The sequence below is a fragment of the Symphodus melops genome (assembly GCF_947650265.1).
Source record: "Symphodus melops genome assembly, chromosome: 13".
NCBI lineage: Eukaryota > Metazoa > Chordata > Actinopteri > Labriformes > Labridae > Symphodus > Symphodus melops.
This window is the reverse complement of record NC_136703.1, coordinates 23059449-23075041: the sequence shown is the minus strand read 5'-3', so window position 1 is coordinate 23075041 and position 15593 is coordinate 23059449. Positions and strand designations below refer to the sequence as shown.

Here is a 15593-nt window from a genome sequence, read left to right as displayed (position 1 = left end):
TTGCACAGTACAGACTCTTCCTTGGTATTGACATCCTGCCCCATCCACTATACAAAAACACACTTTGAGCTTATCTATACCAGACAACAAAGATCCCTCAGTCCACGAGCAGAGCAGATTCGTGTGTCGGTTCGAAGCAGACACTCACGGTTATCGACTCTGCTGTTTATTGTTTCTACGTTTGCTCTCGCTGATCCTCCTCTACGCTGTGAATCAAAGCGTCACAGAAGCTGCATTCATCAACAGAGCTGTCAATCAAATCATTCTACACCAATTATAGTATCAGATGCCGAGAAAGAACATTTCAAAACAGATGAGTTTGAGAAAAATGTGTATGTGCGTTCATATTTTTCTAGCTTGTCAATATGTCCCATCTGTTGACATGCCAGAGGGGAGTTTATGACCTATACTGCAGCCAGTCAGCAGGGGGAGCTCCAACGGTTTTGGTAAGCTTTCATGTCCTCCATCTTTTTAAGCAGTCAAAGAAACAAACCCGGAAGATGCAATTTGTGATCTTCATAGCAATGTTGTGAAAGGGTCAGTTCATATTTTTAATGTAACTGTAAGTTTTTATGTTGAAGGTTTGAGGCCTTTTTCTTTTTTCTTGAAAAAAGGCCTCCTGCAAAACTATAATATTGTTCTGTTAATCACAAGAAGTGAATTTCTATCCATAGATTGATCTTTACTTGGACAATGCCACCCACATTTCTGATGTGGAGAATGCGATTTGCAGTCAGCCTGAACCTCGCTGAAGATATGATCACATGCAGTCATCTATAAAAAAGGGAAGTTGTATGACTGACTCACTGCCTCTTAGTGCCTTGTATTGTATACGTTAGCTTCATTTTAAATACTTACATGCAAAGGCGTTGTGAAGCACCATAATCTGTGCAAGCAGCTGACAAAATTGTCCTTTGTTTGAGCTGTAATCGCCCGTGTCCTGCAGCGTTAGCAGGCTAATGTTAGCAAACTTTGATTAGCTCGTAGCTTCATTTTGCACATACTTTGAAAGAGACTGACTGTGATCTAAACACACTTAAGTGACGTCCAAATTAGCAGTGAGTAGGCTATGTTCTTCTCTTTTCTCTAGTCTTTGACTGAAACAGCGTCATAAACGAGGTCATCGCATCCTTGCAAACATGAAGTAGACACGGCTCCGACAACAGGACAGCTAGCGGGAGTCACGATTCTAGCTGATTGTCGACAGTCACAACTTCGAGAGAAATTTACGGAGAATAGACCCACATTCTTCCCTTAAATCAATATTTCGACATTCTTAATGACTTGTGAAGCAGAAAAACATTGAGATTAAAATCATATAATTTCTTTACCTTTTTTAATAAATAATTTGTTCATAAGAACCATCTGCAACATGTTTTTGCATGATATACATTATCAATATTTATCACATTCATGGTACCTTATTTCCTTTTGATGACTCTTGATGCTGATGGATATGAGATCCAAGCATCGAAACCAAACTGCGTCCAGCACATGGAAAACATTATTTTGTTTCTATAACAGAACAAGTGTCCTGCTGAATTAGATGTGCCCATTTTCTTAAATCCAAACACACACACGCCAAAAAATATTTTTACTCACACGCCAGTTTAACTTCAAGGAAATACTTTCAGAATTTTTGTTCAAACATCCAAGTCATCGGTCCAAGAAGCTGTCTAGGTTCTTCAAGGCACGAATCAAGCAATCAATCAATAATTAAAATCAACATACATTCAGAATGAAAAAGTATCAGAGCTGGTCTCAAGGCGCTCTCTGCTCTCTGTTGGAGGTGCGAATGTGCTGCGCCATACACCGAGAGGCGGCCTTGTGTGGTCCTGAAACAGTATCTCCATGAGGTACTTATAAAATACTTCCAACTGTCCCAAGTCTTCTACGTTTGGATGTATTATCATCAGCTCCGGCTTTCATGTTTACCACGTCTCTGGATAATTCCTGGGTCCCTTTGGCTTTCCAAAACGGGTCCCAAAGCCTGTGAAATGAGCAGAGACACACAATATTTGACTACACAATGCTAATAGTATTATACAGTATTGATGCAAGATTAAAGTAGAGGCACGCCTACTAAATCTGAACAGTGAGGGTGAGGCACTGTATGACGCTGGCGCTGGAGTACCAGGTTGAGTGGGCGGTGTTGAAGAGGAAGTTTTAGCTGAGAACATAAGACAGTTTTTTTTTTTTAATTCATTTAATTTTTTCATTTTTTATTTATTGAGCAAATAAAATAATTGTATAACTTACGTTTTTGTTTATGTCTGAAAAACTTCAAACTCTAAAGGGGAAAAAAAAGCGGCAAAAACAGAATAAATGGACGTTTGTTTTGTTTCGTCTTGACGCTATCATCTTGCTGTATGCGACGTGTTACCTTCGATCGAGTCATGATGCCCTTCTCGTTGCTTTTGTCTGCTTTGTTTCCTGATAGCTCCGTGTTCAGCGAACCTCTGCGGTTCACATCATGCTCCACTTGTGCTAATGAACACAGCAACAGAAAGGAAGAGACGTTATCGTTTGAAGCTGACCATATCTTCCCCTTGTGAATGATACATCAATGCTTAGTGAGAAGTATAAATATCAACCCATGTACTATTGATTCAGATCAGAAATAACCAGTTACAGTTTAAGAACATGTGAGAGAGGCTACTGTGTTTGTGAAGCGACTTTAATGTCTGAACCAACTCACCACTTCCTGCTTCCGCTCTGACCACAGAGGGTGGGGTGATCTGCTGAACTGCAGTGAGGGGCTCTGCAAGAAGACAAAATGATCCAATCACCCTGACAAAAACCTAATCATGTAAATCCTGAACTATACAATCAAAAACTTTCACATTTTACCAATCAAATTCTCTTTTTCATTTCCTGGTTTTCTAAAGTTTGCCTTCTAGTGGTCAGAATTGGTAATTTACTTCTTTTCTTTTTTTTTAATTTTAATGAATATTTTTAACTTGCATCGTGTTCAGTAGGTAGACAACAAACGAAACAATTCAACCTTACAAAAAGTGACAAAAAGGATTTGAAAACAACAACCAAGCACACAATCTAACAGCGGTGGGGGGAAACTCATTGGCCTGTTTAGTGACATTATTATGTCAACAGCGTGACATTAAATATCAATGATCAGGGGATTCTAAAGTTTTGAAGGTTTCACTCAGTGGAGGCACTCAAGTGATTTGCAAATGGCAGCCGTAAAGAGAGATGAGCGGACATGCGGGTGGTTTTGGTGTTTTTATCTGTAACTGGCAGGCCACATAAAATGAAAGCAGAAGTGGAAGAAGTCTCTTCATGTGAGATAAAACTGCTTACCTTGTGTTGAACTTTTAGCTCGAACACTCTGGGGGGACACAATTGAAAGAAGGAATTTAAATGTTACTGAAATAAATGATTCAAAGTTATTTGTGAGTGTGACAGCAGTGAGGGAAGTGAAGCAGCAACAATTAGTCTCTGAAATGATTTAAAGAAACTTAAAGGCAGAGTTGGTCATTTTCTCCAGATACACTTTTTGAAATGGTCTTAAGGTCCTGACAGAAATGAATAACTCATGTGCTCTGAAAAAGGAAAGAAGAAAATGAAAAGTCTTTGTCTTTTAGAAAGCTGTTTTGGCCCATTCAACAGAAGTAATGCTTCATTAATTTATCATAATGAACAAAGGGGAAGGGAATATTAGAAAACGTTCAACCATGAATGTGTTTTGTGTGTGTGTGTCAGTTTTTCCGGACAGTCCACTGAAAATAGCAGCTGTCGTGTTTTTACCTTGCTTCTGCTCATAACTACATCGAGGAACCTCCTGGGCTGAGAGGGGCTGTTTCGCTCGGATGATGAGTTGGGCCTTGATGAGAGACGTGTCGATTCCGAGCGCTGCAGTGTGACAGCCGATATCTCCTGAACTGTTGGGTACGAAAATAGCGCCGAAATTAAAAAAAAAGCACTGCTGCAGGAGCTAAAATTGTTGTCTTTGAAAGATGGGAATAGGACCCTCACCGTCTCCTGCGTTAATGATGAAGGACTCTGAGGTACGCTCAGGAAGGGGAGGAGTCAGGCACTCCTCAGCTGTGTAATCAATTCACAAAACATTGACTGTAGCAGGGGTTCGTGATCTTATACATGTGGATACTTTTTAAATGCAACATAAATGTGTGTCCCTTTGGATTTGTCTCATGGCAAAACAAAAACAAGACTATAATGGTGGACATTCAGTAGAGCTTACTTTGATGAGGCAGCGAGGGAGGTATGGGGTCCAGAGGTGGGCAGTACGGCTGGAGGTTCATTGGTTTTGATGCAAGATCAGGTTGTGTTGCTGGAGCTACTGACAGCAAAAGAACATAATTAATATTTTCTAAACATGAAGTGTTCCACAATGACATGAAGCAATATCCTAAGTTTATAGATCAGCTGCAAGATGCATACAGCTGGATTTATTATTCATGGCTAAAAAAAACATAAAGGAGTTAATGCTGTGCTGACTTAAATGACAAAGAAGTACACTTAAATACTTGTTCTAAACATTGTTAGAGTAAATATCCTACCTGTGAAGGTCATTTTTACTTTGAGGCTCTGCAAGAAAGAAAATCTGTTACACAACTGTAATTTTGTTTCTGTTGTCCACAGTGTGATATGAGATTAAAGCAAACAGTCCCTTTACAGAGCAACCTCTGCCATCAGTGTGTGAATGTGTAAGTGTGACAGGAGGTGTGAAAGCACTTTGAGGAGTCAGAAGACTAGAAAGAACTATATTAGCTCAGTTAATGTAAGAGCTTTACGCAAACTAACTTACGGGAAGTAACACCTCAGCCAAATGAAGAGGCATTATCTCACCTTACTCCTCGTCCATGATTTGGTTTCATTCTGATCTGCAGTGGGAGCTTGCTTTGAGTTTCCAGACCATTCTGAAGACGTGCCTATCCTGTTCTGGTTCACTTTTGGCTTTATCTCTAACCTCTGCTCCACAGGAGCTGAAATGAAATGAGAATGATCCACTTCAACACTTTCTATTAAATTAAAAACCTACTAGTCAGAGTTACCTGTTAGTTTATTGTTGTGGCACTTGTTACATTACCTTGATCGATGGGAAGCTCAAAGGATTCTGGGGTTCTCTCTGGGAGGGACGGGACAGGTGAGGGGGGGCTACCTGGGAAAATAAACATGCACACATCATAGTTTCCATTTTGTCAGTGTCAACAACATTTAAACATCACACAAGTCACACCTACTTTGCCAAAATGATTGAATGCATTTAACACAATAATACATCATATAATATTAATAATCACTGGCTTACATGTAGAACACCAGGACATTTGTCCATCATGCTATTAGCACGTCTATTTTTAACTCACCTCCTAACTCCCTGACGGCCTCAGCAGCAGCATTGGGTGGAATGATTACCAGTAACTTCTCACAGGGATCTGGGCGCTCTAGACGACAAAATATACAATGTTCACATCTGTCGAGGAAATTATCAAGAGTTGACTCCACATAATAGGACTTCTGAGACTCAGATGGCTGTTATCAATGTTAACATTCTGTAGCTGGAGACTTGAATCCTTTATGGTTAGCTTTTCTTCTATGATGACCACCATCATTTGGCTTCAAATCTCCTCTTCAGAAACCAGTAGCTAACATCACTAAAACATCTTCCATGTTTTATACAGTCTATAGCTAGGATGTAGTTGGATGCTAGCATTAGCTGTTAGCTAGTGGAAGCTCAAAGATGATCAAACATGTAATGTGCTTTTTAGAAAATGGCCAGATGTATGCTACCAAATGATTTGTAAATAATACAGTATAGGCCTGGTATGAGTTGTTGTTTTTTTCATGTTAACATTAATCAATGTGAGGCAAAATGACAATGATTGTAAGATAGCTCCACATATGTCTACTCGACTTACAGTATAGATTACTCATTTAGAGTTCTGTGCTATTTACATGACATTGGGGATAAATGGTCATCATGCCAATAATGGTGAAACAACAAATTCAAGGACACCAGAACTTTTCAAAATAAGACTAATAATAAGCTAATCCTACACTGTTTAAAGTCATTTTTTTGGGGGCGTTTTTATATTTATCCTTCTTTGGATTGGACAGCTGAAAAGAGACGAGGAGAGAGTTGGGGAAGACATGCAGCAACTGCTGCGATGAGGACTTTTGACTGCTCACATGGAGCGTGCAAGATTACCACGAGGTAATGGACTAATTCCTGCGCTTCTATTGACACTGAAAACACCAACCTGTGTCAATGGCCAGTATGTAGGATTCAGGGGTTCGTTGAGGTAGAGGAGGTGCGGCTTCCTCATTTGTATGAACTTCAACAGTACCTAAAAAATTTGAATCACTTTATATAAATATTTCCCAAATCAAACACTACACCAGCGCTTTACACAATAAAATACATAACTGTTTACCTGAAGTGTGAGAGTTGAGCTCCATAGTCTGGTCATTGAGACGCAATGATGGCGTGCTGAAGACTGAGTTATCTGTCAAATCTTTGGAATTGTCTTTGGAGCCCAATGGTGGCTCCTCTGATGAAGGGGAGCTCAGTGTGCCATCAAAGTAGGGGTCCTCTACCATCAGACAAATGGCTTCTGCCACAGCAGGTGAAGTGTTTAGTAATGGCATGTTATCACTCTCATCAACTGCTTGGATTACATCAGGCGAGCTCCTTGGTCTCCGCTGGGGATCCTCGGATGTGGCGAGAGTTTCTGGAAGGTATCGAAGTTGGTCCAGTTGCTGCTGCTCCCTCTGTGTGTCCTGGGTTCTTGGAGCGTTGAGATTTTCTGAGTCGGAGGCTAAAAGAGTGTTTTGCTGTGGTAGAATATCCCTTTCTTCATCAAGCAGGTGCTGGAATTGTGGTCGCAAATCCAATTCCTCACGCAGGTCAGAGAGCTCGCTTTCAGTGTCAGGCGTGATAGTGGACGGGACCATAGTCACCTGGGCAGGTGAACAGGAGAGTGGAAGTCATGTAAGTTTTTGCTAAATTATTACATATATGTACATATGCGTAAAATGCTTATTTTTTGAAAGTGTGACTGTACTATCCATGGGGTTTTGCTGGGTACTGTGATGCTTACTAATGTACAAAAGACCCGAAATTGTGTCATTATGCGGTTCATGTTTGGGTGTGCAGTGGCTTTAACTGTTGGTTACATTTTGAGTTTCGCTTCAATTAGTGTAGCCATATTGGTATTGGTGCAGTTTTGAATCACCCAGTTGCTATTTGATTATTTTCCACTCAGTTCATGTGACTGCCTTTAATGGCAATGTCACTGAAACCACAGCTGCTCAGTTGATTCTTACGGTGGTGCTTGTCAATTGGTGGGAGTACCACACATTTCCACAGCCTGTTTTTATATGACTCAGACACAGGGTCATGTTCCAGATAACTTACCTCATTTCTTTGGGTCTGTGCATCCACGAACTGCAGATACCTCTCAAACAGTAACCTGATGGTTCTGTAGACCAGCTCATATTGTTCCTGAGGGTTAAGAACAGAAACCTGCTCTGTTAGTAACATGGCCAGCAGGCATGACACACAAAACACGAATCATCAAAAGATCTTTGATAGAAGGAAGCAACAGAAATGTGGTTCTGCTTGTTAGAAGATGTGTTACATTTGACGCTTTGTTAACACAAAAAACAGAAGCTACCTTGGTTTGCACCAGCGAGGGTCTCTGGGTTCTCATGTTTTGAACCAAATCATAAATATTGAAGTCTGCAGTGATCATCTAAAAACAAGCATGCTAGTCAGTACAACTTAAATATTAACATGATTTGTACTCTGGTAAATAATGAGAGAGAAGCTGAGCAAGAATATCTGACCTTTTTCTTCAGCATGTTCCAAGTATAATCTATCACACAGAGGGCTCCTGTTCTCCCACAGCCGGCACTGAAAACACAACAGGAAATGTCACGTTTTAACCCCTCATCTTAATAATGTTCGGCATGAAAACATAATGAGATAGATTTCAACACAATACCTTAAGTTATTATTCCTTATATCAGACTTAAAGAAGAAAACCTGGGCATCATTTGCAAACAACAAATGTTTAAACTCTATGTTTTATTGCCCTGATTTTCTAGAACTGATAGTTATGCACTTTCCCAAATTGCACATACAGCTGGCAGCATTTACACGTCTGTACATTATATTTGTACATACAAATTGCTATTCTGAGTGGAAAAAAAAGTACTGTCAAATAAGCAAGCAAAGCAAAGGATCCAAAGAAAAAAGGAAAAAATGTGTAATTGATAAAACATCTGACAGCCATCATACGTTATGCCAGAACGCTAAATGTAATCTAAAGCAAAGAGCATGAGGAAAATAATTAGTGAAGTTTATAATGTCAGTTTTAAATTCGCACAGACAGGCAAGAAATGGCTCCTTCAGCCACAGCAGAACAAGGGTTATACCATTAGATGAGTTGTTTTTGATATCGTAATAAAGTCACAATTTCCAGTAAAAAGCCTTTGACAACGTTTTGTGTTCCTAGCAGCTGTCTAGCGTTGACATAACTCATAATTTGAGCGACTGTCTGTTGTGAAGGCTGGTTGAGCCACCGACTCAACATTCCTTCTGTGACACATCCTTTTCGAAATGACACGAACGTGTCATGGCAGGTTTCTGATAACATTTTACCACTATGTTTGAATAGTTACTTAACTTATACAGCAAAGTAACTTAGTCATAAAAAAACATCTGCACATTGTAAGCTCACACATTTAAAAAAAAAAAAAAAAACTAATAAAAAATCAGCTACAAATGTATTTTAAAGCTCCAGTGATAAACTCTCAGCTGGTTATAAAACAGACTGAAATCAATACTGATGCCTCCTTGTGACCTTTGAAAGCAAACAAGACCGCCTTAGTCTAGATGCTTCATTTCAAACAGTAATTTGTAATGCTTGTAGTCATTGCCACCGAGTAAGTGTCTGCGCTTGTTCACATTTTCCAGTGGAAAGACTCACAGTGAGGGATTTGTTTGACTTCCATTATCTACAGTATACTGTTTTTCACATTTGGGGTCACGGGGGAGCTGGACCCAGCTATCATTGGGTGAGAGGCGGTGTACACCCTGTACTGATTGCTAGTCACTCACAGGGGCTGGTGCACACAAATAAATATCTAGTAGCATTGTTTTGCACTGATTCACAGAGACAGATATAAGAACATGGTAGCTTAGCTGAGTGTAAAACAGTCGGTACGGTAGGTGTGAGTTTTAAATGAGCCACAGCATAGGTGGTGGAGAGAAACAGAGGAAATGCTTACATGTAGACTTCAAAATATAGAGGGCCTTTAGCCACCCAACCAAATACACTTCCTGTCTCAAAAAAGAGGGGAGGTGCATAACCCGTGAAACCTTGGGTGAGAGACATATACAGTATAACATGCTTGCATGCAATACATCCTCATGGTATTTATCAGGGTAAAAATTATAAGCATTACTTATTAATTGTAGAATTAATGATTACGAGCTTGACTTATATCACACTGTAAGTTATGCTTTACATTTGTTTAAGAGTTGTTTATTCACACAAGGTGTCCAATAGTCATGTAAAGGGGTTTCCACAAATATGGCCGCTGCAGTCAGTTTACTTGTTACTTCGGCAAGTTCAGAGAAGAGACCGCTTCAGGAGCCGTGATTGCAAAAGACCAAGGCAGGCATGTCCTATTTTTGTGTCAGAAAGGCAATAATTTCGTTGGCTTTTGCCAGATTTTTAAGGTTGAAAAACATAGCCTTTGTGTCTTTTCATACAGTTATTTCTGTAGATTTAATCTATGCCCTTGATTTTTCAAAGATTTATTTACTCAAAGGCCTGACGTCCTTGATTCAGCCCCAAACATTTTCTAATCTTACATCAGATACGTGTTATGGTATCCAGATTGTTAATAAATACATATAAATACAATTGTATGTCATGTCTCATGCCACTTATAGTTTTGACAGTCTGTTAGCACAGTGGGATTAATTGTGACTTGACTGAAGCATCACCCCCATTTGCACTTTCTGTCAGGATGTTTAAAATCTTTTCAAAGGCCTTTTCAATGGTCCAGTTCTCCCAAATGATTTGTCAGCAATTGTTATGAAGTACAGTATATGCTGCTCATGACCTAAAATGATTCATAATAGATTAAATGATTATGATTTATGTAAAGTTTAGCTCTGCCTGACCTGCAGTGGATGCAGATGGGGACGTCATCATGAGGCTGCTCCGTACGCATCTCATACAACATATCGAGGATGGGAGGGATGGAGTTTGGTACACCGTGATCGGGCCAGTTGACGTAGTGCAGCTGTTTCAAAGTTCGGCTAACCTGTCGAAAATGAAAGCACGGTAGATAGTTAATTCAGTATATGTCTAGACAACATTTCTGAAGAATGTTTGAGATGAGCACATTAGTTGAGATTTCAAAAGCTGGTTTTGGTCCATCAAATAACATTAAGTCAGATGATCATGTCTGGTTTGTCTAAGCAGAATTACACCCTCAGTTGTCTCCACTGTCAGGGTATAAACACTACTTACATTGCAATAAGTCAGCCGTAAAGTCCTTGTCAGATAATCTCCTTTAGGTTCCTCAGAATCCTGTAAAAAAGTGTTAAACCATAATGTTTATTTATTTGTCATTGAAGGAAATAGAAATATAGTGAGCTTTAATATAAGTATAAAAAATGACAGTATGACAGACAGTGTTAAAATAGGTGGATGATGAGTTAGCCTACTGTATGTTTTTAACAGTGCAATGTGTGACAGTGGTAATGAAAATACTCACACAGTAAACTGTAAAGGGCTCACACACGAATGGCTGCTCTTGTTTCTCTGGCCAGTACCGCTCACACTTTTTCTAGAAAAACATGAAGAGGCACTATGTCTTTTATGAAGCTTTTCAGCTACTCACAAACACAGCTAAATAACTCCAGTTATTGCATAAAATCCTCACATACAATGACTAAGTGCTTTGTGTAGCCGAACGTAAACATATACATAGTGCAGGGATGATGAGGAACACAGTTTATCTGCTGAGAAAAAAAAAAAGTGAAAATGAAGGAAAAACAGTGTTACCTTTCCCATCTCAAATTCTCGACAGGCCATCACTACAACCTAGTGCCAGAAAAAAAAAAAAAAACATTAAAATTAACATATTTTAAAGGGGGACATATTGTAAAAAATTAACATTTACAGTATTTTTGAACCTATATTAGGGTAACTTGAGGGTCTATGCTGATCCACATAATGTGAAATAAACCCATCATCTTTGTTTGTGTTCAGTTTCTAAGTCTTACAACACAGAGAAAAATGCCCTGTTTCAAATTTGCTCCCATTGTGATGTCACAGTGAGATTCTGGTAAAAAAAAAAAAAAAAATCTCATCCCCTCCCCTCCCCTGGTATCTCCACCAGTGGTCTCCAACCTGAGACTAGAGCAACACTTTTGCACAGGTCCTCTATTTTTATTGTAGCTAGCGAAGGAGTGATGTCTACCGGGAAAACTCAGGGTTGGCTCATTGCATTTAAAGAGACACACACCAAAACGGAGCATTCAGAAAAGCTGGTTTCTACAGGGTCACAAACCTCCTCTGGTGCTTGATTCATGTTTTATTTAGACCAAAACACAGTGCAGATGTTTTATTTAGACCACATGGGGACTGTTTGAAGAGGTGAAAAAGGGGGATAATATGTCTCCTTTAACAGGTGACAAAGGAGGTCAAAGATCATTTTATGTAGCAAGACAGCTCCTACAATGTTTCTATAACAACAAAGCATGCTAAAAGCGGATCGTACTGAAACATTTTGTGTTACCTGTATCTTATACTCCCAAAGCATCCTCAAGAAGTCCAAGACTGAGTGAGGCAGGGGACCCTGAGTAGCAATGTAGGCCCTAGAGCCCGACACTCCCTGAAGATAGAGCACAGCTCATCATTATCTTTTTATTGTCAAGACGATTTCAGTTAAATTTACCAAACAAACATTACTTACACGAAGGTACAAAAACACATTCATGAAAACATATTGTAGTTCACCTTGATGAAACTGGCGTTGATGTAGTCGGTGTCATTTTTCGACGTGATGAGAGTGAGCTTCACTCTCGTGTGGTCAACTAACAGGAAATGAATAAGAAGCTGTCATATGTTGCTCAACTCAGCACTCATTATACATAATATACCCACAAAACAGATATAACACATTGTGGCATCAACAATAAAATAGAATAAAACACAACAGAATTTGTACTTTTTCTTGATATATTCCCATTTCAAAAATGATAATGAAATATAAGAAAAGAGCAAGTGGAACTTTAATTCGACCTTTAAATTACTTACAATTTACCTGATTCTTTACCCATACCCCCATGCAGGTCATTATTAATTATTAATTTCTTTGAACAGTATCATCAATACATGTCATGCAGCACATAGACACCGTGAGCTCAAGATCCCTTTATCTGTCTCACAGTTTCTTTGTAACATGTGAACTGTCAAGTCCCCTGATGCAGAATCACACCTATCATTGTTTGCAGAAGTATAAACGCACAACACTTATTTTTACAAATCTATGATGAAAAAAAAGTCTTACAGGGAACGATGTCCTTGTATCGGTTCTTCTTGATGTTTTCCTGCTTTTCTGCTGTCTTTGTGGGGTAGGTTCTGTCTGTGCGATACTTCGTCGACTGGCTTTTCAACCTCTGAAAAAAAAACATGAAAGACATTTAATTTACCTGTTGATGATTTAGTTACAGTATTCTAGTTATAATACTTGACAGCCATGTGAATGTCGCAAAACAACCAGCTTGTCCTCCTGTTCTTTATGATACTTTTTGAAAAGTTTCTCTAATTGGTCAAAGAAAAGTTGATGAAGATTGATGTGGTTTTAGGTTCAGAGAGGTTAAGTTCAGCGGTGCCGATTGACAACATGCAGGGCAGGTAACTGCTTTGGGTGGAGGGCTTCCAAACTTTAAACCACAGCAGTAATTTGCTAAATCGGCAATGACAGTTTGAATCCTCCTTAAAGGGTCCCCATCTGAAAGCAATCAATAGTAAATGACTGTTGCTAGTCTAGCCTTAAATACTGGCTTCTTTGGTGTGGTTTCAACATGTTCAGTTTGGAGAAAAAAAGGGGCAAAATGTTTGCAAATGAATGTGACCTGTTGCACGTTGGTCAAACAGGCAGCGTTCTAATGATTCAGCCCCAGATGACTAGAATCTATGACTCACTGAACCAGAAACTCACACGATGGCATAAAAACTGAAAGGGTTTCCATCTAGAATGTACTGCACAGAGGGTTTGACTCTAAGATTAAAGACATGGGCTCGTCCATGCTTTACAGCATTTTTCTTCAGACACTGGTCTTTTTGTTCAGAGGCCAGCGCTCCTCAGAACCAAACAGTCTGCTGAAGGCCTTGCAGACCATCTGCACTGTCACACCACAGAGTGCTTTTTGTTCACACAGGAAGTGATGCAACGGACCCCTTTCCTCTGGAGTGGTCTGGGTAGATGCTACATGACAGCAGAAAAGACAGCATGTGAAGCACACGGTGCTGCCCTGAGGCATGGCATGTCACTCATCGCCATGGCAGCAGGCCACAGATGATGTCATCTGAGGGTTCAAGAGGTTTTTTTTTTAGTGCATATACATGAGTTTGTGGAGTGGATGGACATGCAGACACAACAGACATGTTGCTCGCGGGAGCAGGGCATCAAACCCTTGACCTTCCAATTGAGAGACGACAACTCTACCCACTGAGCCAGAGCCGCCCAAATTGAAGACGTCAATAATGCCTGTTGCTTGTTACATGAATACATACTGGTCTTCCTTGTTCAGGCGAACATCAGAGTAAAGAGGAAGCTCAAAAGTGGCACTGAAGCCATGAAACATTAACAGCACTTTACTTCCCCGAATCGATCACGTTTTAAACCAGTAGAACAAACAAACAGATATCTTGTCTATTGATGTTCAAATGAAAGCCCTCTTCCATAACACACCTCCTAAAAAGCAGCAAAAACTTACCGTAAACTCCCCAACTATGCCATTGGGTGCCTCCCTGCCCAAAGACTCCTGTGTCTCCAGTTGGGCCAGGAAGCTCCTTAATATCCCGGCTTGATGCCCCATGGTTGGCTGTACTCTTCCAGAGGTGGGACACCTTCCAGAGGCATGTCAGGACACAGAGGTCCTCGTCTCGGGGTCATGGATCAGAGTTGACCGAGGCTTTGCTTTAAGGGTGGTGGCACTTCAGCCGCCGTTTTGCACAGACACAGAGAGCACTTCTCTAATGCAACTGTCAAATCCAGGAACTATTGCGAGGGAACATGTGAAGTGTCTTAGAGGAAGCAAGAGTAAGCTAACAGGTTCTGTGGTCAGATTAGAAATGTTGCCACGCCCCCATGGGTGTCTCTCACAGGGTCCTAAAGTCACCCAATTTGATTATGCGAGGGTGTCACAGAGAGGGAATGAGAGGGAAACACCCACAAATAGAGTGGGACACGCACTTATGCATAAACAGAGGCAACAACAGCTGTTCCTGCCTAAAATCAGAGTGCAGTACAAGACGTCTAGCCGGTTGGACAACATTCAGGACGCACAAGAGGAGTGGAGCAGGGATCATGCGGGGAGGGATGGAGACAGAAGGAGTGGTGAAGACACAGTGTGTGTGGGAATCCTGAAAATCCTGATGTTCTGATCACAGCAGGAACCAACTGAACTGTCAGGGTTTCTTCATTACTGACTTGATGCCCACAAAACAAATCCTGTGTTGGACAAGTTTGTTTTCTAGAGCTTAAAAGAAACATCAGGGTGGTTTATTTCTTTATGTTTCTACAATCTATGTCGACTTTAAGTTATTACTGTGTCCTGACTTTGTAATGTTCTTCGTTTTTTGCTTTTGTTTTGTGCTGGGCTTGATATTATTTAAGTAAATACACAGTAATCAAATAAAGTCAGTCACTAAATCTTAATATTTAGAGTTCAAAAACAAAGAGAGGAGCTTTGTTTCAGGGAACTATGGGCATTATGTTGACCTTACAGGACTTCCTCTTTTTAAAGATTATAGGTTATTAATTGTAAGAAGAACCCGCATTGCATGAATCATACTAAGAGCATGCTTTGCGAGATGCGTATTTTTTGTAAGGTTAGTAACATCAGAAGAAATGTACTGCATGTTGTCAGACAGGTCAAAACAACAATGCCTTTAAATCTTCATTCAGCAGGTGTTGAACACTTCATCGGTAAAATGCTGACACCTAGTGGCGACATGGTAAAACAAAAAAATCACAAGTTGCCACTCTGCGATAAAGAAACAATGTTTTACTTTTCTGTTTGTGGGATTTATTGTCAGAGTTATCATCCAATAGAATCAAGTGTTACTACAGATAGATAATTATGTAAGTGAGCTGGTGAATGGATTTGCCCCTCACCCCAAAGAAGGGACTACAAGTATAATAAGGCCAGTTGACCAAAAAAGCAAATGTGTTTTCTTCTCCGGATATGAAGCTCAAGCTTCTTCAACAGTAAAGAACATAAGGGGGGGCTTCTCATGCAGACTGTCGTATGTGATGACAGGACATGACACTTCAGCACTTCTTTAACCAACAAT

The 15593-nt window shown here is 40.0% G+C and overlaps 1 protein-coding gene across 2 annotated transcripts; it reads right to left on the bottom strand.

Moving 5' to 3' along the window:
* Positions 1-1319: 1319 nt before the first annotated feature.
* ptpn22 (protein tyrosine phosphatase non-receptor type 22) lies at positions 1320-14318 on the bottom strand. Of its 2 annotated transcripts, none has more exons than XM_079359774.1 (26): positions 14012-14318; positions 12580-12688; positions 12027-12103; positions 11806-11901; positions 11070-11108; positions 10780-10851; positions 10533-10592; positions 10181-10323; positions 7831-7897; positions 7659-7736; positions 7400-7486; positions 6417-6942; positions 6243-6329; positions 5349-5426; positions 5069-5140; positions 4828-4964; positions 4539-4566; positions 4220-4318; positions 3994-4062; positions 3766-3899; positions 3319-3346; positions 2699-2761; positions 2384-2487; positions 2260-2290; positions 2084-2170; positions 1320-1990 (listed from the first exon to the last, which is right to left on the bottom strand). In XM_079359774.1, exons 1-26 carry the CDS (start codon positions 14111-14113, stop codon positions 1932-1934), a joined length of 2532 nt encoding a protein of 843 aa, XP_079215900.1. In that variant the 5' UTR covers positions 14114-14318; the 3' UTR covers positions 1320-1931. The 2 variants fall into 2 exon arrangements, with proteins under 2 accessions (XP_079215900.1, XP_079215901.1); XM_079359775.1 differs by having other exon boundaries at positions 4220-4315.
* Between the last annotated feature and the right edge of the window lie 1275 nt (positions 14319-15593).

Excerpts from the sequence above, each read along its gene's own strand:
- ptpn22 (XM_079359774.1), bottom strand. The coding sequence starts at position 14,113 with ATGGGGCATCAAGCCGGGATATTAAGGAGCTTCCTGGCCCAACTGGAG. Across the intron at positions 3,347-3,765 it reads TAGTTATGAGCAGAAGCAAG|AGTGTTCGAGCTAAAAGTTC; the intron begins GTAAAAACACGA and ends GTGTCCCCCCAG. Across the intron at positions 1,991-2,083 it reads ACCCTCACTGTTCAGATTTA|GCTTTGGGACCCGTTTTGGA; the intron begins GTAGGCGTGCCT and ends CTCATTTCACAG.